The 24,342-nt window shown below is 39.6% G+C and overlaps 1 protein-coding gene across 1 annotated transcript; it reads left to right on the top strand.

The window, feature by feature from the left end:
- Positions 1 to 1,172: 1,172 nt before the first annotated feature.
- On the top strand, positions 1,173 to 24,342 carry LOC124370887 (the record flags this gene model as incomplete). Its single annotated transcript, XM_046829191.1, has 4 exons — positions 1,173 to 1,329; positions 1,509 to 1,757; positions 16,122 to 17,231; positions 23,288 to 24,342. Coding segments are annotated over 4 exons (2,571 nt in total), but the record flags the coding sequence as incomplete, so codon positions are not given.

Consider the following 24,342-nt stretch of genomic DNA (forward strand, 5'->3'; position numbering starts at 1 on the left):
TGTTAATGTTATTAATATAGAGAGATCTCAATTTGTACCACTAAGTTTGATGAAAGAATGCTGTTTTAATCACAGTCCACACAATTGTGCTTATATTAATGTACACGTATTGTTGCAATGGTTCATAGCACAAAAGCTTGTAGAGAAACAAATGGAAAATGTCAATTTAGCCTTCAAGGAGTGTTTTCAAAAAAGGATACAAAGATATGTCGGCTGGTATGGTCAAGGTTATCCCAAAACATTTTATTGTAAATCATTCTGAGGATGTGGAAAATATATATGATAAACTACCCAGCAATTTGAAATGTGATATAGACATTGTCGCATGACATGTAAAGAACACTACCCGCATAACCATAAGAAAAGACATTGTATGTACTGTTTAAATAAAGTTATTACATCATTATCTGTTCAAAGTTCACATTTTTAACTGTTCTAAACAGGACTTAACAAACTCAGGATTTTATTGGACAAAGTATTTTGAGAATGTTATTTGCTGCGGATGCGGATGACAGTCAGACAGCACCAGACTAACTATTAGACATTTAAACTTCGTTCATAAAATCAACAATCCAGATTGTGACCTGAGTAAATTTACAAAGGAGGATTATAACAACTATTGCAAGTACAAAAGGTCTGTTGCTGAAACTGAGACGGTTATGAAAGAGACTTTTATGATGTGGCCTAAATCATATCCTGCAACAGAAAAAATGGTAAGCACCGGGTTTTACTACATTGGAACTGGTGATGCGACAACCTGCGTTGGCTGTGGTGTTACTTTAGATCAGTGAAGTCCAGAAGACAATCCGTAAGAAGAACACAAGAGAGCATCACCTTTTTGTGAACTTGTCAAATAAAATACTATATCATGATATATTGTTGTTTTTATTTTTCACTACCAGAGTATAACTCATGATGAATACATTAGCTGTTAGAGCTGGTATTGCAAGAGAATTGCATATACAAGAACTGCACCCTCAACACCACTTTCGTCGTCCTCCATCTCTGACGAAGAATGGGCGCAGGTTGGTCGTCAGCTGGAGCTGGATGCACTGCGCGAGTGGCGACGTTACTTTGGGGGGTCTCGTCCCTGTTGCAGTAACCCGGTCGTAAAGTACGATTTCACCGCATCGTAACCGTGTCAACTCGTACCCGACCCCTATGGTATTCAGGACTGCATCACATGGGACGAGGTCCCGACTCTACAAGCCTTGTCTGCTCTTCAAGTGTGCAGAAGCTTTGAAAATAAAGAAGAGCTGCTTAGCTATTTTGAGGAGTCAGGGCCTTGCGCGTTGATACCGATCTTCAAGAGTGTGTGGGATGAGATAGGTGTGTGATGTTTTTTGCCCTTTTTCTGTAACCGTAAGATAGTGTACTGTTGTTAATGTCATATGTTCTTTTAGGACCAGTGATTTTAAATATTGTTTCTCTTTTACAGTGACCACATTTTTATGTTTTGTACGTCTGATTCGGTTTTCCGTAATTTCCAAAGTTTGTTTTTCCGCTAGGAACCATCTCTTTGAGTCTTTCAAAATTTAATTTCTACGATTTCACCCCGTCGGAGCCGTGGCAATCCGTACCCGACCCCTATGGTATTCAGGCCTGGATCACAAGAGACGAGGTACCGAGTTTACAAGCCCTGTCAGCTCTTCAAGTGTGCAGACGCTTTGAAAATAAAGAAGAGCTGCTTATCTATTTTGAAGAGTCATGGCCTTGCGGGTTGATACCGATCCTCAAGTGTGTGTGGGAAGAGACAGGCATGTGTTGTTTTTTGCACTTTTTATGTAACCGTAAAATAATGGGTGAAGTGAATAAAAAGTAGTATTTACTTGAAGTAAATACTTCGAAGTAGTAGCATTTTCTCAGAACGATGTGAATAATAATATATTTCCACTGGGTAGTAAGTACTTCGGGCCGTCCGGATTTGGTGAAGCATTTACTACCGTAGTATTTACTACCCTATAGCACTTACTTCACTTTTATTTTCCTTCTCTTATCGATAACCCCTCACCGCATGTTGGTGAACAAAACTCAACGTTCCTACGGAGTCCTGTTTATCTAGGATATCCATGTACCGGCTCGTCGGTGCATGACTCACTTGTCTGCTGTCTGTCAGTCACTTACCATTCTGGGTGCTGACTATGTCGTCAAGTGATGAGGCCGGTGACTGTGCTGACGTTGAGCGGGACGTTGTTAACAGAACACTTTTTGTGCGACTATTGAGTGAAAATTCAGTTGTCGTAGAAAAGTCTAAAGTGCCAAGTGTCATGTGTGCTAAGAAGAAAGCTTGGGATATCATATGTTCAGAATATTCTAAAGCCACCGGGAAAACAGTTACTCCGGCGCAACTCTCAAAAATGCTGAACAACATGAAAACAAAAATAAAGAAAAAAACTGATAGAACAGCAACTGGAAACAAAAAAATTAAACTTAAAGACTGGGAGAAAGAGTTCTTACTGCTCCTTACACAAGAAGAAAATCCTGTTTTTAAGGTGCCGGGAGCTGCTTCAGTAGGAATTTGTGAAGGTGAATCTGCTAAAAACACAACCTCATCTAAACAGAAGGGAGCTGATAACATGGAAGTAGAAAACCAGCCAAGTTGTTCAGTGATTACATCAAAGCAGCCTGTGGTAGCTGTGAGAAAAGGAGCGAAAAGGCTGTCAATGCTAGAAACGGACGAAACAAGGGATATGTCCACTCCGCAATTACATTTTTTTTTTTTTTTTTTTTTAATAAGGGCATAAAACACGCAGGTTATCAATGCCCGTAGGGTTAACGGACACCTACACTTTAAAATATGGTGTCACGTTATCAGTGCAAGGAATAAATAGCGGATCTCTGTGTCAAATAACATTATTATCACATTAAGACAATAAGAAAAACAACAGAAGTAAACAGGACTAAAACTATATAACGAAAATAGCCGAGAGGCTGTAAAGGGGCCCGATAGTTAAAATATCTCAGATAAATAAAAACGATAATAAATATAACAAAATCTAATGCTAAAACCAGGTAAGTTAGTGAAGGTAAGGTTGTAAAGGGACCCACCCTCACCAATAACAAATAACAAATAAATAGAAGGACAAAAGTGCCCGTCTCCTTACGTGACACCTACATATTAAGATAGTGGTGTCTCTCACCTCACAGAAATTTTTAACTGTAAAGGGGGTTTACCCTGGATTAAAACACAGAAATTCTCCTAACGAAATTTTAGAAGATGCACTTAGGCGGTGCTAGTTAAGAGCCTTAAAACTAAATAACAACTCAGGGGGTGAACTGTAAAAGGGCTCACCCTTACCTAAAACTAGCGGTTAAAATGTTTACTAAAACTAATCAGGTACTATATCACTCATATTCTGGACATTAATTTAGTGCTCTCCAGAAAACTAAAGAGCTTTGTTAAAACATCTTCTTTGTCACCAAGCAACTCATCTAACCGGCCTGGCAAACGAGGTGCTCTCCTCTGCCCGGCGTAGAGGCGGCAGTCTATCAACACGTGGCTGACGTTTAACGCCATATTACACTCCGCACACTGCGGTGGATCACCACGGCTCATTAGGAAACTGTGAGAGAAGCGAGTGTGTCCGATACGGAGTCGACACAGTACAACCTCCTCTCTACGGTTAGTGCGGTAAGCAGTCGACCAAGGCTTTACTGTGTATTTAATCTGCCGAAGTTTGTTATTGGTCACTTGATCCCACGATACATTCCACTGATGTTGTAGACGTGACTTTACAATCGGCTTTAGATCGGACGCGATTGATCGCCTAGTACATGGAGTCAGAGAGATTGCCTCCTTTGCTGCCCTATCTGCGATCTCGTTACCAGGTATTCCAGTATGTCCAGGTACCCACAGAAACGTAATTGCGATACCCCGAGACATCATCTCGCTCAAAGCGTAGCGGATCTTACGAACAAGGATATGTTTGGAGTACATGTCCTTGATAGCCAGCACACCGCTTAGCGAGTCAGAGCACACTACCACCCTATTTGTTCTTGGACATACAATATTTAACGATTTCAAGATAGCTGTTAGTTCTCCGCAATTACAGAGTGCAGTGTTGCTGCAACAAATGGAACTCCAAAAAATCCAGATAGAAAAAGAAAGAATATTGCTAGAAACAATTTGAAGAAGACTGTCAATGATGCTTCAACTGACACGGAAGACTTATTTTCTTTGTTTGATTAATAAATAATTTGTTGTAAGTTCCAAATCCTATCCCCCCATATAAAAAGAAAATAAATAAATAAAAAAAATTAAAAAAATATATATAAAAAAATCATAATTAAAACAAAAAAACTATAAAAATCATGTGTGCCTGCGATCGTCGATTAAACAAGACATTTAGAAAACTGGAATCTTTTAGTTAATTTACCTGCAGAAGAGAACAAATTCCAGTTCTGGAAACGTCGTGTTTAATTTGTAACACTTAACGATGACAAATGTCCGGAATTTCCTTTTATTCCTTTCAGATCAACCATCGTCAACAATTAACTTTAAACATAGAATTAACCTGTAAATAGAACCTGATGTCACCTCCTTGACAATAAAACGTGACAAAAATACAGCCCACATTTTAATGTTTTAAGTCTTTTACACCTGAAAAAGAGGATGATTTCCATTCCTCGAAACATAGTGTTATCATTTATTGTAACATTTAAAGATGGCAAATGTCCGCAATCCTGTTATTCTTTCAAATCATCCATCGTCAATAACAAACTTTAAACAAAGAATACATACATATATATATATATATATATATATATATATATATATATATATATATATATATTTTATAATTCTTTAGAACAACATACATTTAACATAAGAGTACATCAATAATGCAAAATATTAACTTCAGATTTCACAAATATGCTCGATAAAATTAAAGTTAAGTATGAAATAATAACAGACGCCTAAACAAGCCTTAAAAATCAACTAAAAACAAATATCAATTACATTAATATATACATTTTGCAGCATAAAAAATGTCAAGTATTATTTAAAACAGAATTTGGATAATCTCTTGACGCTTTTCAACACCTCGAGTTTTTGTTACGGCATTTTCTATTTGTTCTTCCGCAGCTAACTCTTCTTGTTCTTCTTCAAGGGCAGGATTTTCTTCAAGCTGATAGTCAAAGTTATCATTCAAATGTTTACTTATGTTATGTAGAACTGCACAGCTTACAATGAGTTTGGGAATTTTTTCCAGAGAAATCCTCACACAGTTTGCTATTATAGGAAACCTTTTTTTTAACTTGACCGAAAACTCTTTCAACAATAACTCTTTCTTGAGCGTGCAGCCGATTAAATTGTATTTCGTCTTGATTGCGGGGAGGTTTGAAGGGAGTAATAAGCCAAGGTGAAATGCCATACCCCGAGTCTCCCAACAGACAAGCAGCCCCATCATATCTGGCTATAACCTCTCTTACCTGGCTATTTCTCCAAATTCTCGAGTCGTGAAACTACCCGGCCATTCTGCACAGATGCTGGTGAATTGTTCGGTCGCATCACAAGTTGCCTGAACGTTTATACTCGGGTATCCTTTCCGGCACACATATTCATCACCAAACAATCTAGGTTTCAGAATTTCAATCTGTGTACAGTCAAGTGCACCAATAACCGAAGGCAGCCTAAAACGGGCCTGCCACAAGAGTTGAGCATCATTTATTTTTCTCACTGAATTCGGAAATTTAATCCAATGATGTGCTCGGTCAGTAATACAGTCCATAACATAGTGAAAGGTTTTACAAACCGTTGAGCGATCGACTCCGACATCTTCAGCCACTCCAATTTGAAATCCTGGATCAGCCACAGCGCGTAAAAAAATTTCCATTTTCCCCCTTGGTGTCAAAGCCCCTCCTCTTGTCTCATCACTTTCAGGCAGAAATTCAGCGGTCAAAAAATTAATGCTTTCATCCTCAAATCGTAAAAGTTGTTTGTCACTGACGTGCCGACGCTCACGATATAACTTACGTTCACGAACGTGCATGGACATCGCCATGATGCCGACTGAACTAAAACGAAGTCTGACCTACACCAGACTCCACAAAAACGAAGCAGTTACTACAGCAAGGTAGTAGTTGCTAGGTTTTATTCACATGAATCTGAGTAGAGTATTATATAGGTTCTGCCCCCGAAATCCCCGTGACGTCAGTGGCGCGTGCCACCCTTAACCCCCTTGACCCCAATTAAAATCTAATTAATTCCGAGATATTCACTGTTATCTAGTTCCTTGACCCACTTGCGGCCCCCCGCGAAGCGATAGAATTGTTTACATCCTCGTCGGCGCTCTTGACCTCCCGACCCCGTGATAGCGAGTGTTTACATCCTAATCTCACCACCGCACCGGCCGGCGAGCCGCAGCTAGATGTGTGTGTGTGTGTGTGTGTGTCCCCGCGCCGACGACGCTAAAAAATCCTTCTCTCCCCGCGACCGCGCCGCCTCCAAACGTTACTATAGTCTTCAAGAAGCAAATCCAAGAAGTAATTTAAGTGGTACGCAAAATGAAAATTCTTTTCCTATAAATTTTAATTGTAGAAATATTCCAACATGCATTTCTTGATCCTATCACTTTCTATACCGCATAGTTTATAATTATTTAGCTCGCACGCCGCGCTTCACCGTCTGCTTGGTCCCCCGCCATAAAACCGTTCTATGGTTGTAGTAACTATACATTTATGCTTACTTAGCATTTTTTAAATATATAAATCGGTTTATTTGAGACGAATACTACATTTTAGTACTGATTGTCACAATGTTTTGCGCATTCTTATTCTATGTTTTTAGCGTTGTATACAGTCAACATGATTTCTCATCACAACACTGGATCAATGGAAGTACACTAATTGCTCACGCGATATCAAATACATCAAGGATTAATTTACATTATTCACCTCAATCCGCTCGTAAACCGTTAATCACTCTGAATTATTTTAATATTAGCCATGATGTAAGGGATGAATCCAATAAAGAGGAGACATCATCACTTATTAATGATGATCCTTCCGAGTTCAATGAGTCGACGCTACCAGTTACTACAGACGAGTCTTCTGAATTTAATGAGGACACGATTTCTTTTGAAGATGGCTTATCATTCGAAGACAACAACAGTTATTATGACTCAAATATTGTTATAACTTCAAATGAAGAACATAACTGCTGTCTACAAGCAGATGAATATTTATATGTTAAAGAATCTTTACTACGAGATATAGAAGAATACATTGACAGAATAGAACAGTTAAATGTTGAAATCGACAGGTTGAATGCAACAATACGTGTTTTAGAACGAGACGGTGAAATAAAAAACAGAGAGTTGCAAGAAGCGAAATCCTGGAGGCGAAAGTGTTACCGTCGGAGAAGGAAAGGATTTTCAAAGCAATCCTAATATTGAACTAGACCATTTTGGGCTCGATGGCTGTAAAAGTTTCCTAACGATTTCTGCACTTCTGATACGTTAATACTAAATATTATTCTCCAATGTTGTGAACTTCTTATTGTAAATAATAAATATATGTTTTTTGAACTAATGACTATTGTTGTTCCCTTCCATCCTGATACCCAGTTTTCATTTACAACTGAATTCTCTAAGTCCATTTAAAAAATATCAAATGTTTCTGAACGAAACGCTTTTTGTTAGTATCTATGATTCTATGCTTCCCTAATACGTTAAATCTGAATTTTACTGTATAGGCAAAAATTTTCTAAGAGTAAATTTGATAATGTTTTTGCTTTGAACTCCTATATCTGTAGGTCACTTTTTCTAAGAGTAGATTTGCTGACATTCTGCTTTAAACTCCTATATCTGTAGGTCACTAATCTGTCTGCTTTAACGATTTTATGTTATCTTAATATTTCGTTAACAATACTGACGGTGCAGAGATAATCAGCCATTTGCGTCAATAGTCCACGTGTATTTTCAGGTATATATTCGGGCTAAGTTTTACAATGAACCAGTTGCAAAGCGGCTCCGAGTCCTTTTCTTTTGCAGAATAGGTGAGTTAAACACACTTATAATATTTAGAGACTGGAAACCTTGCGGTGTTAACTGAAAGTCTCTAAAAACACTTACAATATTTTCAATTCTTAAAATCTTCAAAAGTTTTTAATAATTTTACAATAGTTGTTTCAGAAATTACGAGATGTCACAAGAAATTTTTCGTAGGCAAAACAAACTGAATAATTTGAAACAGACAAGTTTGACATCATTTTATAAATGAGGATTCCAATTCCAAAACCGGCTAATTGACAAAATTTAAAAAGATTTGATTGTTATTGAAACATGTTCATTAGACTGAATTGCGCATGTCCAAATAGTTTTCAAGTGGCAAAAGTAGGTAATTCCCTTTTAAAATTCAATGTGAAAACTGGATACAGATTCAAACCGGTCTAATTGCATTTGAAAACTTTTCCAAAACTGCCCAGTTGCAAATGCCATAAGCAGTTTCAAAACTGGCTAGTTCCTGGCTTTCAATATGGCACCTTTATAAGGGTCAGTTACAAAACTAGCTAGTTGTAGCAGAAAATGTGCACTGACTCATCTGGTAAGCTTTTCAAAAAGTCTTAATACAACAATATCTATTACACTTTTTATAGTAACACCAATGTTTTTTCAAAAGTTCATTAATTTCTTCAGTTGGCTACACTGACTTTCACTCTATGCCTGTATTATTTATCTTGGCTTGAGATCATTGAAAAGTGTGCAGTTTGGTTTGTAGGTTATTCCTTGCTTGGTAACAGTTTTGATTTAATTTTAATTTGTGAAAATGAGTACAATAATTTTGGAAGATGAAGTAAGAAGGGATGGAGTGATTAAAAGTGTATGTGGGAAGGAAAGCCGTAAAAAGGTAAGAGATCATACTAAGTGGAAGAAAAATGTTAAGAAGAGACAAAGACATGTCTCTAAGAAACTGCCTACTCTTAAAAGGTGCAATCATGATGAAAAGAAGAAATCTGTGTTTAAATGTGACACTTTGAACATGCAAGACGTACGAAAGTTTCATCAGGCCTTCTACGCTTCTTGTGATAAAATAACACAGGATGCATTCCTGTTGAAATACATTAGCAATGAAACGCCAACCAGGCCTGGGGCTAGTCATCGTAAAGGTAACAATAATCCTGGTCCTGCCGAACATTTAGTCAAACGGGTATGTACAAACAGATATTTTGTCCCTAGATTTAGAGTGGAAAGTGGACACCATGAAGTGCAGGTTTGCCAAAAACAGTTTTTAGACATACTAGGAATATCGAAACATCGAGTGCAGCTTATTAGCAGGCGCAATCTGTTAACTTCTGAAAGCCCTAGGGAAAGGCGAGGTGGGGATCGATTTACAACTAAGTATTCTGACAGACATGGCTCGGTTAAAACATTCATTGAGTCCTTAGAACCCCTTGAATCTCATTACTGCAGGGAAAAAGGTTGTAATAGAAATTACCTATCAAGTGACCTGACCGTGAAGAAGTTATGGTTAGCCTACAATGCTAGTGCACCTGATGATCGTAAGGTTAAATATGAATATTTCAGGAAAGTTTTTAACGGAGAGTACAATATAAGTTTTAAGACTCCTGCTACAGACGTCTGTTCCACTTGTTTGCAGTTGAAGGATCAGATAAAAAGTGCACAAGGTAACGATAAAATTAACTTGATGACTGAGCTTAGGGTGCATAAGCTGAGAGCAAGTAATTTTTATGAAAACCTTAGAACCACTAAGGATGGAGTGAAAAAAACTTTCCTTCGACTGTCAGAAGAAACTACCCTTGCCAAAACTGCCAGATCAGAGTAACTATTACTCGAAACAACTGTATCAGTATAACTTCACGATTTGCGAAGGTTCCTCAACAGATTCTCAAAACAAGCAAAACACTTTTGTGTATACTTGGGATGAATCCGAAGATAATCGTGGCTCAAATCAAATTGCGTCTGCTTTGTATCATCGGTTGACTAATACAAACTTAGAAAATATTAAAGAAATAGAACTCTATGCAGATGATGCAGCTGGCCAAAATAAAAACTCTATCTTAATTGGAATGTTATGCAAAACCCTTGTTCAAGATCTTCCACGCAACATAAAGAAAATAACCGTATTTTTTCCGGTTACGGGCCATTCATTTTTACCTGCAGATAGGATTTTCGGCCGCCTGGAAAAGAAATTTCGAAAACTGGAATGCATTATTAGCCCTTTCGACTACATCAATGCTTTCCATGAAGTAGCAACAGTTTTCCAGTTAGGAAAAGATTTTTTCTGCTACAACTGGAAAGCCAGCTGCACTGAAGTCTTTAAGCAAACAACGTCCTGGCATTTTCCTTTCTCTAAAACGAAAAGATTTATAATTTCACGTAGTAAAACAAACAATGCTTTGGTTCGTGGGGAAATGTTTTATAGAAGTGACATTATGAAGCCTCGGTCTATTAATAAACCAGGGCTTAATATCTCCAGCATTGAACCAATGGTTCTGCCTGTAGGAATCCCAGTGAAAAAAGATAAACTGACGAGTATTTCGAAATTGCTAACTAAACACTATAGTAAGGAGTGGTCGAAAAATGAAGAGCTAAAGTATTTCCAGCAGGTTTTTTCATCAAATGAAGTTACTCATGTATTAGAAAATGAGGAAGAAAATTATGAGCCAATGGATGAAATGAATGCAAGAGTTTGATGTGTACAGCCAAGAATTTTAACACATGGACTTTGATGGACTTAATTTTTTGTATGAAAATATTGTAAAAGTTTTGTATAACCTAGGTCTATTGTGTTTTATGGTCAGAATGTCTGAATTTATCTTCAATAGTTCTAATTGCCCAAGAATTTTTGTTTTGGATAAAATAATGAGATTTATAGGCATTCGTCTTGATTGTTGTAAGAAAAATGACCATTTCATTTTTATTTTTAGCTTTTTAAAATTCATTTTAAAAATGTCATTTCAATTTGACAAGTTTGTATAGACCGTGTTAACTTGTATTGTATAATAAAGTCATAAAAAATAATAAAATTGGCCTTTGTTCAGAAATTTCCTGTCCTATTAATGTACGCATTTATTTTCAATTCCAAAAGTGGCTAGTTGCTCTTACTTTGCCAAAACTAGCTAGTTGCGAAGCGGCCATTTCCAAAACTAGCTAATTAATAAAAACTGTTACAAAACTGGCTTGTTGCAAATTGAAATTGACAATATCTTGATTATATTACAATTTATTGACTAATAACTTGCATTTTTGAAATCTTTGGACACTTATCATCATTTTAAAGTATTCACATAATATAATATTGTACAGAGTATTAAAATATCCGTTTTTCTCATTTTGCCAAAAATTACATATGACACAACTAGCCGGTTTTGGAATTGGACGACTTAAATCACAAACTAGACGTTATTTTTACAAGCACATGAGTAATAAACAGTATAAACAGACTACTCTTCATTATTTAAAAGGTTGGTTAGTAATATTTGTTTCAACTCTTTATTATTCATTAAATACGCCAAAATTAGTATAAAATCCAAATTAGTATAAAAAATTTTAACAAATTCACGCTTTAAAGTGTAGGGTCCTCTAGACTTAACTTAATTTGTTATTAAAAAAAATAGTAACTATTTTTGTTTGTTTTCAGTAATGGCTTCGGCAAATATTGATGAATGTCCCATCATGAACCACGAGTCGGATAGTGATGAAACAAAATCGTCCAAGTCTGTTGGAGTTTCTTTCTACACTGTTTTACAAATTTTAGAGAGTCTTTTCCTTGTCGGCATGAATTCTTTGGAAAACTGGGAAGTTGTGATAAATGGACTTAAAGTAGATACTAATGTAGTATCAGACCCAAACATAATGCAGATTTATTATTGCTTGTATGAACTCTACAACACTTTCTCGTCTTATATAATGTTAAATGGCGAAATGAACTAGGACAAATTGTTACTACAAAAATCTGAAGTGAAGAAGTTTGATGACATTAAACAAATTCTTGTCTTCTCTTAATAAAAAAACATTAGAACAAAAAACCTTTTCGTTCGATTGCGTTCAAAAACTTCTCATTATAGTAAAATCTCTTTTTGACAAAGACAATTCAATTAAAACTCCAGAAGCAAAAATACGCAAAGTTCTAACAAAGAAGAGAACCAGTAAACGTTCTAAAACTGAAATCCCATCCCAGTTTTCATCTTCGTCCTCCAGTTCTTCATCATCATCCGAAAATACATCTAGTAGTTCTGACTCTGAGTCAGAAAATGAACTGACTGAACTGTTTAATATTTCTAAATCAAAAAATTCTCCACTAGTTATAAGCCAATCTTGTCAATACCAGAAAAACGACAAAAAACATAAAATAGTAACACCTGGTGTAATCGGTTCACATCTAATTAAAATAGAAATTACAGACGTAAAAGATCTGAAAAAGTGTAAAGATTCAAAATTTTGGTGGCAAAAGGTCCACAAAAAAGTATTATTTTTATTAAATAAAAACGATCCTGATGACAAAGACACGTTCAACACTATAAATGGTATTGTAGTAAATGCTGCGAAAAGAATGAGTAAAATTGACAATGTTAAAAAAGAGGTGTTTGAAGATAAAAATCGGTATAGGAAAAATTAGATCTACATAAAAGCTTAAGTGGTGTAAGGGAAACATTATTTTAACTATGTTTAACGTATTTTCAGATTGTAATGGAGAAAGATTTCAAACTCCCGTTTAAGAAAAGAAAGCATAGTAGAGAAGGAATACCATTAGATGCGACTGCGTCAAGTACCTCTTCCACTTCAGAGTCTTTACAAGTAGCTGTCTCTTCAAATAATAATCAGCCTTCGAATCCTAGAACCAAAAGACGTAGACTTGAAATTGAAACAAGCGGAGAATTTGTTGAATTGGAAAATGCATTTAGTGGTATTTTAAAATCATACTATTTAAAAAATGCTAATGACAAAATTAAAGATATTTGTCTGTTATTGGTGGAACATAAATCTAAAATGGAGTGTTTGCTGAAAAAAACTGTTAGAACATTACTGTGCATTGAAATTCAATATGGTAATTGAATCAACTTATGTAAAAACAATCACAAACGAATTGCAAGCCAGAGCATTCAAAACAACAAATGTAACAGTTCTTCAAAATTCAAAAATAAGCAGTATTCTTAGTGACATGTTTGAAAAAATATGTAAAGAGGAGTCTAATTACGAAGGCAAATCTAGCGGATGGACTTTATTGCACGTAGACGGTATCTTGTTGCGATTTAGCAGGTACAGGCCACTAGGCGGTAGCTCTTTTCTTCCTTTACCCAACAAAGTTGCTAAAAAGAAATCTGTTATAAATCCAAAAAATTTCAATGACAACAATTGTTTTCAATGGGCGATTCTTGCACGTTACGTAAATGTGAAGAAAAAAAATATTGTTGATACAAAATATTTCAGAGAAATGCATAGGTTTAATTTTGATATCGATTTCCCTACACCACTAAAACAAATTAAGAAGTTTGAAAAACTAAATCCAGGCGTAACTGTTAATGTTTATGGTTTAGATACTAATCATAGTGTGTATCCACTAAGAATTACAGACACTGAGGGAGTTAATCATTTTGATTTACTGTATTTGTCTAATAACAGCATTCATCACTATTGCTACATCAGAGATTTTTCTAGACTAGTACGAAGTCAGGTAACAACATTTGGTAAAAAAGCTGTATTTTGTAAAAGATGCTTTGCTCACTACAATGGTTTAAAAAAAAAATGAACAGTTGAAAATTCATGAGAAAAATTGTAAACGAAATCAACCTGCTAAAGTAATTCTTCCAGTTAAAGTAGAATGTAATGATTTACCACCTGTTCTAAAATTTTCATATTTCCATCATAAGTTTAAAGTTCCTATTGTATTGTACTGTGATTTTGAATGTGTTTTGAAAAAGGTTGTTGTTAGACAAAGCCAGTATACAGTGATAAATGAAATACATGAACCTATGTCATTCTGTGTGTATTTAGTACATGATAATAGTTTACCAGAACACATTGTGTCACAATTACCTGCCGAGCCTTATTTGTATAGAGGACAAGATGCCGCAAAACATTTCATAGACTATTTAATTACTTTGACAAATAAAATTAGTAACTTATTAGATATATACATACCAATGAGAACGTTAACTAATGAGGAACAAGAGAGATTTAACTCAGCTACTCATTGCGAATCGTGCAACCTGGAATTTACTTTGCTTCAACAGCCTGTTAGAGATCATTGTCACTTGTCAGGTAGTTTTAGATCAGTATTATGTAATAAATGTAATTTAAAACGTGTAACCCAGAGATTTCTTCCAGTAGTAATTCATGGCGGTTCCAATTACGATAGTCATTTTATTATAAAACAGTTAGATTGTGATCAAGAAAAGATTGAAGTAATACCTAATAGTAATGAAAAATATATATCTTTCACAAAATCTACAATAAATGGTATTAAACTTAGGTTTATTGATAGTTACAGATTTTTAAATGCAAGCCTGAATGAATTAGTGAATAACTTGCCACACGATGGATTTGTACATACAAAGAAATCATTTTTGGAAGATGACTTACCTCTAGTTACACGAAAGGGAATTTATCCATATCAGTTCACTGATTGTTGGGAAAAGTTAGAGTACTCTCGTTTACCAGACAAACAAGACTTTTATAATGATATAAATGGAAGCCATATAACTGATGAGGACTATGCTCATGCTCAGCAGGTATGGCAAAAATTTAATTGTAAAACGTTAGGTGAATATAGCGATTTATATTTACGTTGTGATGTACTTTTACTAGCAGATGTTTTTGAAAATTTTAGAAAGATTTGTATTGAAAATTATGAATTGGACCCTGCACACTATTTAACAGTTCCTTCTTTAACATTTGATGCAATGCTTATGTTTACTGGTGTGGAATTAGAGTGTTGTTAACTGATTACGACAAATACCTATTCATTGAAAAAGGAATCCGAGGTGGAATAGCTTCGTGCGTGAAGAGACACGCCACAGCAAATAATCCTAAGATTGGCTCCTCTTACGATTCCACAAAAGAAACTTCGTACCTCACCTATATAGATGCTAACAATCTATATGGATGGGCTATGTGTCAACCTATGCCTAAAGATACTTTTTTGTGGCTAAGTGCTAGTGAAATTTCAAATTTTAATGTATTATCGATTCCTGATAACAGTCCTGTTGGATATATCGTAGAGGCAGATGTGGCTTACCCACCCACAATTCTTACATGATAACCACAACGATTTTCCTTTTCTACCTGAGAAAAAATGTGTAAAAAATTCTAAATCTGAAAAACTGTTAACTACGTTAGAACATAAAACTGAGTATGTATGTCATTTTGTTAATTTAAAACAGGCTATTCAACACGGACTTGTATTGAAAAAGGTTCATAGAGTCTTAAGTTTCAATCAAGATACATGGTTAAAGCCTTAGATTGTATTTAACACGCAGAAACGTAAAGAAGCTAAAAACAATTTTGAGAAAGACTTTTACAAACTTCTTAACAATTCCATGTTTGGGAAATCAATCGAAAATGTAAGGAAAAGACCTAACATTGAATTAGTAAATAACGAAAAAAGATTAAACAAACTCATTTCAAAACCTAATTTTCTAAATAGAATTGTTTATAAGGAAAATTTATGTGCTGTAGAGCTATCTAGAACAAGCGTGTTTTTTTAATAAACCAATTTATATTGGTTTTACAGTATTAGAGTTAAGCAAGGTTCACATGTACAGATTTATGTGCTGTAGAGCTATCTAGAACAAGCGTGTTTTTTAATAAACCAATTTATATTGGTTTTACAGTATTAGAGTTAAGCAAGTTTCACATGTACAAATTTTACTACAATGTTCTTAAAGAGTACTACAACGAAAAGCAAATAAATTTATTATACATAGATACTGATTCATTTTTCCTAGAAATATTTACTGATGATGTCTATTCCGATTTCAATGATCCTAAACTTAAACAGTACTTTGATATGTCTGATTATCCTCAGAATCATAAGTGTTATTCACTAGACAATAAGAAGAAACTTGGTTGTTTTAAAGATGAGATATGTAGCGTTGTTGTAACAGATTTTATTGGATTGAGACCTAAAGGAGGATATTTCCAATTGGCGTCCGATAGCTCTGTCGAACACCTGCGGGAAGCTCTTCTGTAGCCTTCTGGCCAACCGTCTCTCTGGGTGGGCCTCCGCCAATGGGCTCCTATCAGGGGCCCAGAAGGGTTTCACTCCTGCGGAGGGCTGCCTGGAGCACAATTTTCTGCTGCAGGAGCTCCTGGATGAGGCACGTAGGCGTGGAGGGGAGCTGTGCGTTGCTTGGCTAGACCTAGCCAACGCTTTTGGGAGTGTGCCCCACTCCTCTCTCTTCTCTACCCTGCGCTCTGCCGGTCTGACCGCCGATCAACTGCGGCTCATCCAGGACCTGTATCAGGGCAGTGCCACTTCCGTCCGGCACAATGGCGGTATGACGGCCGAGATTCCCTTTGGTGCGGGTGTGAGACAGGGCTGTCCGTTGTCCCCCCTTCTTTTTAACCTCATGATGGAGACGCTGATCCGGCCCCTCGTCGCTATGGAGGGCATCCATGGGGCCGACCTACATGGCTCGCGAATCAGTGTCCTGGCGTACGCGGATGACTTGGCCTTGGTTGCAAAGTCGGAAGCGTCGCTCAGGGCGCTGCTTGAGGCCGTCGTTCCGGCGGCCTCGTGGGTCGGCCTCAGGTTTAAGCCTGAAAAGTGTGCCACACTCCATGTGGCACGGCGTGAGGTGAGGCCGACGGCGTTTACCATCTACGGCTCCCCGCTTAGGGTTCTGGGCGAAGGCGAGCCTTATCACCACCTTGGTGTGCCCACTGGCATGAGAGTCGATCAGACTCCAGTGGACACCATTTCACGGCTCGAAGGTGAGGCTGCCGCCATCTTTGGGAGTCTGCTTGCGCCCTGGCAAAAGCTCCACGCCCTGCGCACGTTCCTGATCCCGCAATTGATCTTCAACCTTAACACCGCGAGGATCAGGAAGACGTGTTTGCGTGGGCTGGACAACATTGTCAAAGCGGGCTGTAAGCGGACTTTGAACCTCCCTGCTAGAGCGAGTGCTGAGCTGGTCGCACTCCCACCCTCCTGGGGGGGAGCTGGCCTTCTGCCATTGGCCGACCTCTCAGACCTCGCTGCTGTTGCCCACGCCTTCCGCCTATTGACCTGCCCAGACCCCAAGGTCGCACACCTAGCTCTTGAAGGTTTTTTTTTTTTTTTTTTTTTTTTTTTTTATAAGGGGCAAAAACGCTGAGGTTATCATTGCCCTCACAAGAAAGAATTGACACCTACTCGTATCTGGTAGTGTCAATTAGGTGCATACAGATTACATTGTATAAATTATAACAAAAATAGGAATTACGACAAGTAGGTGAGTAAATAATTTATACTTAAAACTAGATAACAATAAATATGACAAGGGAAAGACTGTAGAGAGGTCTTAACCTATATAAGGACTAAAAGATAAATAGAACATAAATAAGGACAAGGTACATAACATTAATTAAATAAACTGTAAAACTTAACACAATTTACTGCCACCAAGTTAGCTGTAAAGGGGCTAATTTGGCAGCTGTCAGATAATGATATATAAAATAAATAATAAAAATTTATAAATATTAACAACAATAGATAATCTGAATAAATAAATTTTAAAATTTAAATTATATTTTATTAATCAGCGACGTTGCATTCAGAAAACACAGCAATCTTTGAGTTACCGTCTCGTCGTCACAAAGAATATCGTTCAACGAAGCCGGCAGATTCGAGTTGCGCCTATGTACCGAATAGCGAGGGCAGTCAACAAGCACATGTTTGACAGTAATGACAGTGTCACATGTGTCGCAGACCGGAGATCATCTCTACTCATGAGGAAGCCATGTGTGAGAAGCGTGTGGCCTAGCCGCAGGGCGACACAACACAACCTCCTCACGACGACTCAGGCGGTTTGCTGTTTCCCAGAGTCCAACGCAGTCTTTAATAAGCCGTAACTTCGCTATTCCATTTGGCTTTCAGTTTGGCCTTCACTACCGGGGTAATGTCGGAAGAAATCATCCGTGCGGTGTAAGGCTGGAGTTGTAATGCTTCCTTAGCTCCTCTATCTGCCAGCTCGTTTCCGGATACTCCAATGTGTCCAGGTACCCAGACAAGGAAGACAGCAACACCTTCGGGACTGAAGGGAAGACAAAGAGTGCCATATTTCGCGGATGATGATGTGTTTTTGAAAACATGTCGCTGATGGCTTGTATACCACTAAGGGAGTCGCTGCAGATAACCAATTTTTTAGTCATAGGAAAAACGTTATATTTAGGGCCTTTTGGATGGCTGTTAATTCGGCCCGTGAAAATAGAAGAGTCGTTTGGGGAGACGAAATCCGTATCGTCTTACCCCAGTGACGAAAGCACATCCAGTTCTACAACGTTTCCTTTGACCCGTCAGTGTAGACAACATCGCAAGGTGCGAGGCTGCCTAGTATTTGACGGAATTCTTGTTGGTAGACTGTTTCTGGAGTGGGAGACTTTTTTAAACCTACAGAGATTTAAAATAATTTTTGGCATTGAGACGCTCCAGGGTGGGATATCACATTGATGAACGACTTTAAACTGGTAATCGTTTAGGCCTATTTCATAAGCGTAGGATTTGGCCCTAACGCCTAAGGGTGAAGGAAGATTTGGTCTCGCTAGGAAAGAATTATAGAGTGGATTTCGCAGGACCGGTTCAAACGCAGGGTTTTCTGGCTTCCCCTGAAAGAGCGTGAACATAGTTTAGGGACAGTTGTTGTCGTCTATGCGAAAGAGGGGGTTCTCCCTTTCTGCGAGAAGACTGTTAATAGGAGAAGATCGAAAAGCTCAGTGGCCAGTCTTAAAGCAGAATTATGGACTGGGTCAAGCATTTTGAGAGCACTGGGTCTTGCGGACCCATATGCTTGACATCCATAATCTAGACAGGAACGGATGGTGGCTTTGTAGAACCTGAGCATGCATGTCCTGTCAGCCCCCCATTTTGTTCCGCTTAAAGCTCTCAGTATGTTCAAGCGCTTCACGCATCGATTTTTTTAGATCTTTCAGGTGAGGCACCCAAGTTAGCCGGGTATCAAATGTGAGACCCAGGAATCTGATATTGTCACAGGTAGTGATTGTCTGACCCAGCAAAGAGAGCGTTGGCTGCTCAACGGTACGCATTCTGGAGAAAACGATGGCTTTTGTTTTAGGTGGCGAAAAAAGAAAAACCCGTAACTCCGCACCACTGCTCAAAGCCTGTTTGATGGTAAGCTGTAAAGCTCTCTCCCCCACCGCTAGCTTCTTTGTAGAGATGTAAATAGAGAAATCATCTACAAACAAAGAACAGCGCACAGGAGGGGTAACACAAGACGATATGTTATTGATTGCAATGGCAAACAGAGTACAGCTTAGAACGCTACCTTGTGGAATACCATTTTCCAGCGTGAATGAATCGGAAATGGTTGTCCCAAGTTTGACCTGTATGGTTCTTTCCGACAAGAAGCCCTGTATGAAAGAAACCATGTGGCCCCCTACACCCCAAGATATTAAAGCATTTAATATCCCCCTTCTCCAAGCTTTGTCATAAGCCTTGGAAATGTCGAAGAATACCGCGATCAACTGTTTTCTTTCAATAAAGGAATTCAGGATTGCCGATTCCAAGGCAAGTAGAAGGTCACTTGTAGACCGGCCTTGTCGGAATCCGCACTGGGAAGGTGAAAGAAGATTATTTTTCTCCAGAAACCAAACAAGGACGTCTGTTGACCATCCCTTTCCAGTACTTTGCAGAGACTGCTAGTAAGCGAAATTGGTCTATAGCTTCCTGGAGAAGTTCTATCTTGCCCGGTTTTTGGAGAGCGATAATGTGTGAGCGACGCCAAGAATTAGGGAATGTGTGTTCTAAATATATTCTATTATATAATTTTAGAAGATCTTGTTTTCCATCCTCCGTCAGGTTCCGCAACATGGCATAATGTAATGTTTATCGGGACCTGGAGCAGAATTTGATGTCGCCTTTAGTGATGAATCGAGTTCATCAATGGTAAAGGGAAGGTTTAAAGGAGAGTTGTTATTAATATTTAAATTTAGAGCATGTCTTTCTGTATTTGTTTTTGAAATTTTGAAACTTCCTATTGTAAGATGACGTTTTGAAATTTCCGCAAAAATGTGAGCCGAGTAAATTAGAAACTGTCAAGGGATCAGTTACCACATCGGTACCATTTTTCAGAGCAATAAGAGCAGGTGGGGAGGTCTTAACAGCAAACAGATCGAAGCTTCCTCCAAACATCAGATGCAGGAGTAGTTACGTTTTATTTGATCTGTGTAGTCCAGCCAGGACTGCCGCCGTCTTTTGTCTAAAAACCTGTCTTGCTTTTGCCCGTGCTCTTCTGTACCTACTTAAATTTTTTCTTCATTCGGTGATCTGTTGAATTGTCTTAAACATTTTCGACGTTCCTTTAGAGCCGCCGAACATTCTTCAGACCACCAAGAAAACCTGGCGTTTGTTTGGTGAACCCGAGGATTTTGGAATGCTTCGCTCTGCGGATGTTATAATATTAGATGTAAATAATTAAGTGGCTGTATTTATGTCGTTTAATTCGATATTAGTAGTTTGAGAAAACTATGTTCTTCTTGTACTCGTTTCCAGTCAGCCCTCTTAATTTTTCCACCTGGGACACTTGCCTGTCAAAGACGGAAAGGATTGAAAAGCCACGGCAATGGGCGCATGGTCACTCCCTGACAGGTCGGAAGTACGGACCAATGCACTCGAGTTGCCACGACCGGACTGCAGACTGACAGGTCGATTGCCGACCATATGCCAGTCCTAGGGCACATGTAAGTGGCCCGACTCGTCATTGAGAATGACCGCTGCCACTTCATCCCACAATCCCCGCAACCATGTTACACCCTCCGATCAGAATGGCTGGAACCCCAAGAGCGATGGTGTGCATTGAAATCACCAACCATCAAGAAAGGAGAAGGGAGTTGGCTGTACAGATCACGTAGATCATCAAGAGATAAATCAAAAGGGGAAGGTGGAATATATATGGAGCAGATGGTTAATTTAAAACGGAACATCGATTGATACTGCTACTGCCTGGAGGTTTGTGACAATGTTCAAGGCTCTAGCATTAACAGAAGAATCTGCTAGAATAGCCACACCTCCACAGGCAATTTGTTGGTGATGATCTAAGGCGAAAGATGTCATAACCATTTTGTTTGAAACGAGTATGAGGAGACAATTTTGTCTCTTGTAGGCAAATAACTTTAGGTTTTTTTGTCTTTAGAAGTAATTTGAAGTCTTCAAAGTGGCTTCTCAAACCATTAATATTCCATTGTAACAGCATTTTATATTATATTATATATTTTATTTTGTGCTAGTTCATCGTAATTTTTTTTCTTTGTTTAGATACAGGACGGAAGTTACCTTGAACAGTTTGGAACTCTGTCTGTATATCCAAAGGGTCCTCAACCATATCATCATCAAGTGATAATTGGAGGATCTGGACGAGGATGGATTAGTCTTTTTCACTAAGAATTTAGATCTATGTTCTGATTTTGCTTGTATGTTTCTTTTTTAGTTTGTCGGCGAGTTTTTTCCTCTCTTCCAAAGATAATGCGGGTTTCGTATTTTGTTGCACCTTATCTCTGAAAGTAGGAGTAACTGTTGAGCGAGCTTGAATCTGTGTGCTGGACTTTGTATGGGGCGTGTGGACTGCTTGGGAAGGATTACTGGTGGATGCCAACGGATGTTGTCCGGTACCGGCTGCAAGCTGCTTAACCAAAGCAGCAACCTGCTCTGTTAAATTGAGCACCATACCCTCCAAGGCGGTACATGACGGGCACTGTGCGGATTGGACTGGGGCTGAAGCAGCTTCGGAGTATGAGACTCCCTTTTTAGGGGTTGGAGCGATTCTTCTCCCTGTACTCTTTGCGGGCTTCGTTAAAGGAGAGTTTGTTAAGAGTAACGATCTTCAATACTTCCTTTTCCTCTAAGTAAACTCTACACTCCTTCGAAGTGGCCGCGTGTTTGCCCTTACAGTTCACGCATCTGACGTCGTTCTTGCAACCTTCCTCTTGGTGGCCTTCATCGCCGCAACGGGAACAAGTCTCAGGGCCCGAGCACGTCTTAGTAGAGTGCCCGAATTTCTGACAACGGAAAAACACCGCTGCGGATTTTTAAAATATGGCCGTACAGTCAGGGACAAGTACCCAGCCTTAATAGTTTTTGGAGGTTGGGGAAAAGCAAAGGTCAGAATTAGACCAGGAGTAGGAACCTTTTCCCATTCTCCGTCCGAAGCATCCTGACCACATCGGTTACCATTTCACACTGCAGCTCGTCCTTGAGTTCTTCCTCACTACACTCCATCAGGTCACGGCAGAAGACGATCCCCTTGGAGTGTTCAGTGAGGAGTGCGGTTGAACGACGACTTCCACCTGATCAAAAAAGCTTGTCATCTGAAGGAACTTCCTGGCTTGGGATGTAGTTTGCAGCCTCCACCAAGATAGTTTCCATTTCTCAGTTTGCTTACAGATTTAGCTGACCGCCTGAGGAAACTAAAGCTTTGTTTATTAAGAAAGGACTAACCTTCGTTAGAGTTTTGCCCTCATCCTTATGGCTAACGATTAGGTATAGTGGAGTTGGAACGTTCATATTTTCTGCGTTTACTTTTTCTTCCACTTTCCTTTGTTTTATGTATGATTCATTTTCAGAATCCGACAACTGTCGCTTTTTCTCTGGATCATTAGGATCTCTTACTCCGAATTCTTGCCCTAAGGGTGGGGTGGTTTGAGTTTCCATAGATAAGGTCACCAGCGCATCGTGTTTAGTAGTGCGTGGCCGATTCACCGGGAGCGGGCATGCCCTCGGGTGTCCCACAAACCGTAGCTTGGGGGACAACCCTACCCTCAGTTCCCCGAGGCCCGGTTTCCAATCGATTACCAAGTCGGGAATACGCGCAACAACTTGGACTCGCACGTGGCAACAGGGGCTCCGACACCCCTGCCTACTGAACACTTTCCTGACCAAGGACCGAAGTGGCTGGCTTCTGAACCAGTAACATGACCTACGCCTCGGCAGAGACAAGCTCACATCAGCTCTCACCGACACCAGATAGGGCATCTAGTGCCGGCTTAAGCACTCCCAGCGAGCCATGCACTGGAACGGTCCAGAGGAACGGGTACTTATAGACCCTGGAGGGGGATTTGGTAGGAATTAGGGAATGGTTAGGTGGGAAGAGGCAGTTTAACGTCATACCCAGGACGGCTAGCTCTTGAAGGTCTCGCTGTGTCGGCCGGTCAGCGGTCTGCTGCTAGAGCAGACCGAGAGCTCCTTGTGGCCTATTTGAATGGGGACTTCGCTGGCAACTCCAACGTAGAGACCACCTTTTCTCTGGCCCGGGCTGCCCGGAATCGCCTCTCCAAGCAGCTCCCCGACCTTCGTTGGGGATGGTGCGGGGAGAGGGATTCATTCCAGCTGACTGTCCCGGGTGAAAGATCCACCTCCATTGTGGACAGGGGCTCCCGGTCCAGAGTGTCATCCTGCCTGCGGTCGGCTATGCAGTTATTTTATCGTTCTGCATTGTCTGCTAAGCCTGACCAAGGTAGGGTGATGAGAGTTGCCACTGCGTGCCCCACCTCAAATCACTTCCTGTACGAAGGTCGCCACACGAGGTTCGCTGACTGGCGATTCATCCATAGGGCGCGCCTCAACGTTCTCCCCTTGAATGGATGCAGGCGCTGGGGTGCTGGGGACCGGCGCTGCCGCCGATGTGGTCGTCATGACGAGACCACGGCCCATGTGCTTTGTCACTGTTTACCGTCCATGGCCGTGGTCACGAAACGTCATGACGCCGTCCTTGGCCTCCTTGCGGCATCCATCCGACCATCGCCGGGAGTTGAGGTGCGCCAGAACCAGCGGGTACCTCTCGACCACCTGTTGCCTGAGCGTAACGTCCCAGACAACTTGGCTCGCCTCCGGCCTGATTTGGTGGTCATCGACCGTGACCGGAAAACAATTAAACTGGTCGATGTCACCATGCCGTATGAGGACGGATGGCAGTCTATTGTCGAGGCACGGGAGAGGAAGTATGCCAAATACGACCCCCTCGCCCAGACTCTCCGAGCCGGCGGCTACCGTGGACGCCTTTGTAGTCGGCTCTCTGGGCGCGTGGGACAATGCCAATTGGGGGACCCTGGCTCGACTAGGTGTCTCCCGGCAATATGGCGTGGCTCTCTCCCGCAAATGTGTCTCCACTGCCATCCGCTGGAGCAGGGACTTATACGTACAGCACGTGACGGGTGTGCGACAATATAG

The sequence above is a fragment of the Homalodisca vitripennis genome, unplaced genomic scaffold (genome assembly GCF_021130785.1).
Source record: "Homalodisca vitripennis isolate AUS2020 unplaced genomic scaffold, UT_GWSS_2.1 ScUCBcl_617;HRSCAF=3020, whole genome shotgun sequence".
Taxonomy (NCBI): domain Eukaryota; kingdom Metazoa; phylum Arthropoda; class Insecta; order Hemiptera; family Cicadellidae; genus Homalodisca; species Homalodisca vitripennis.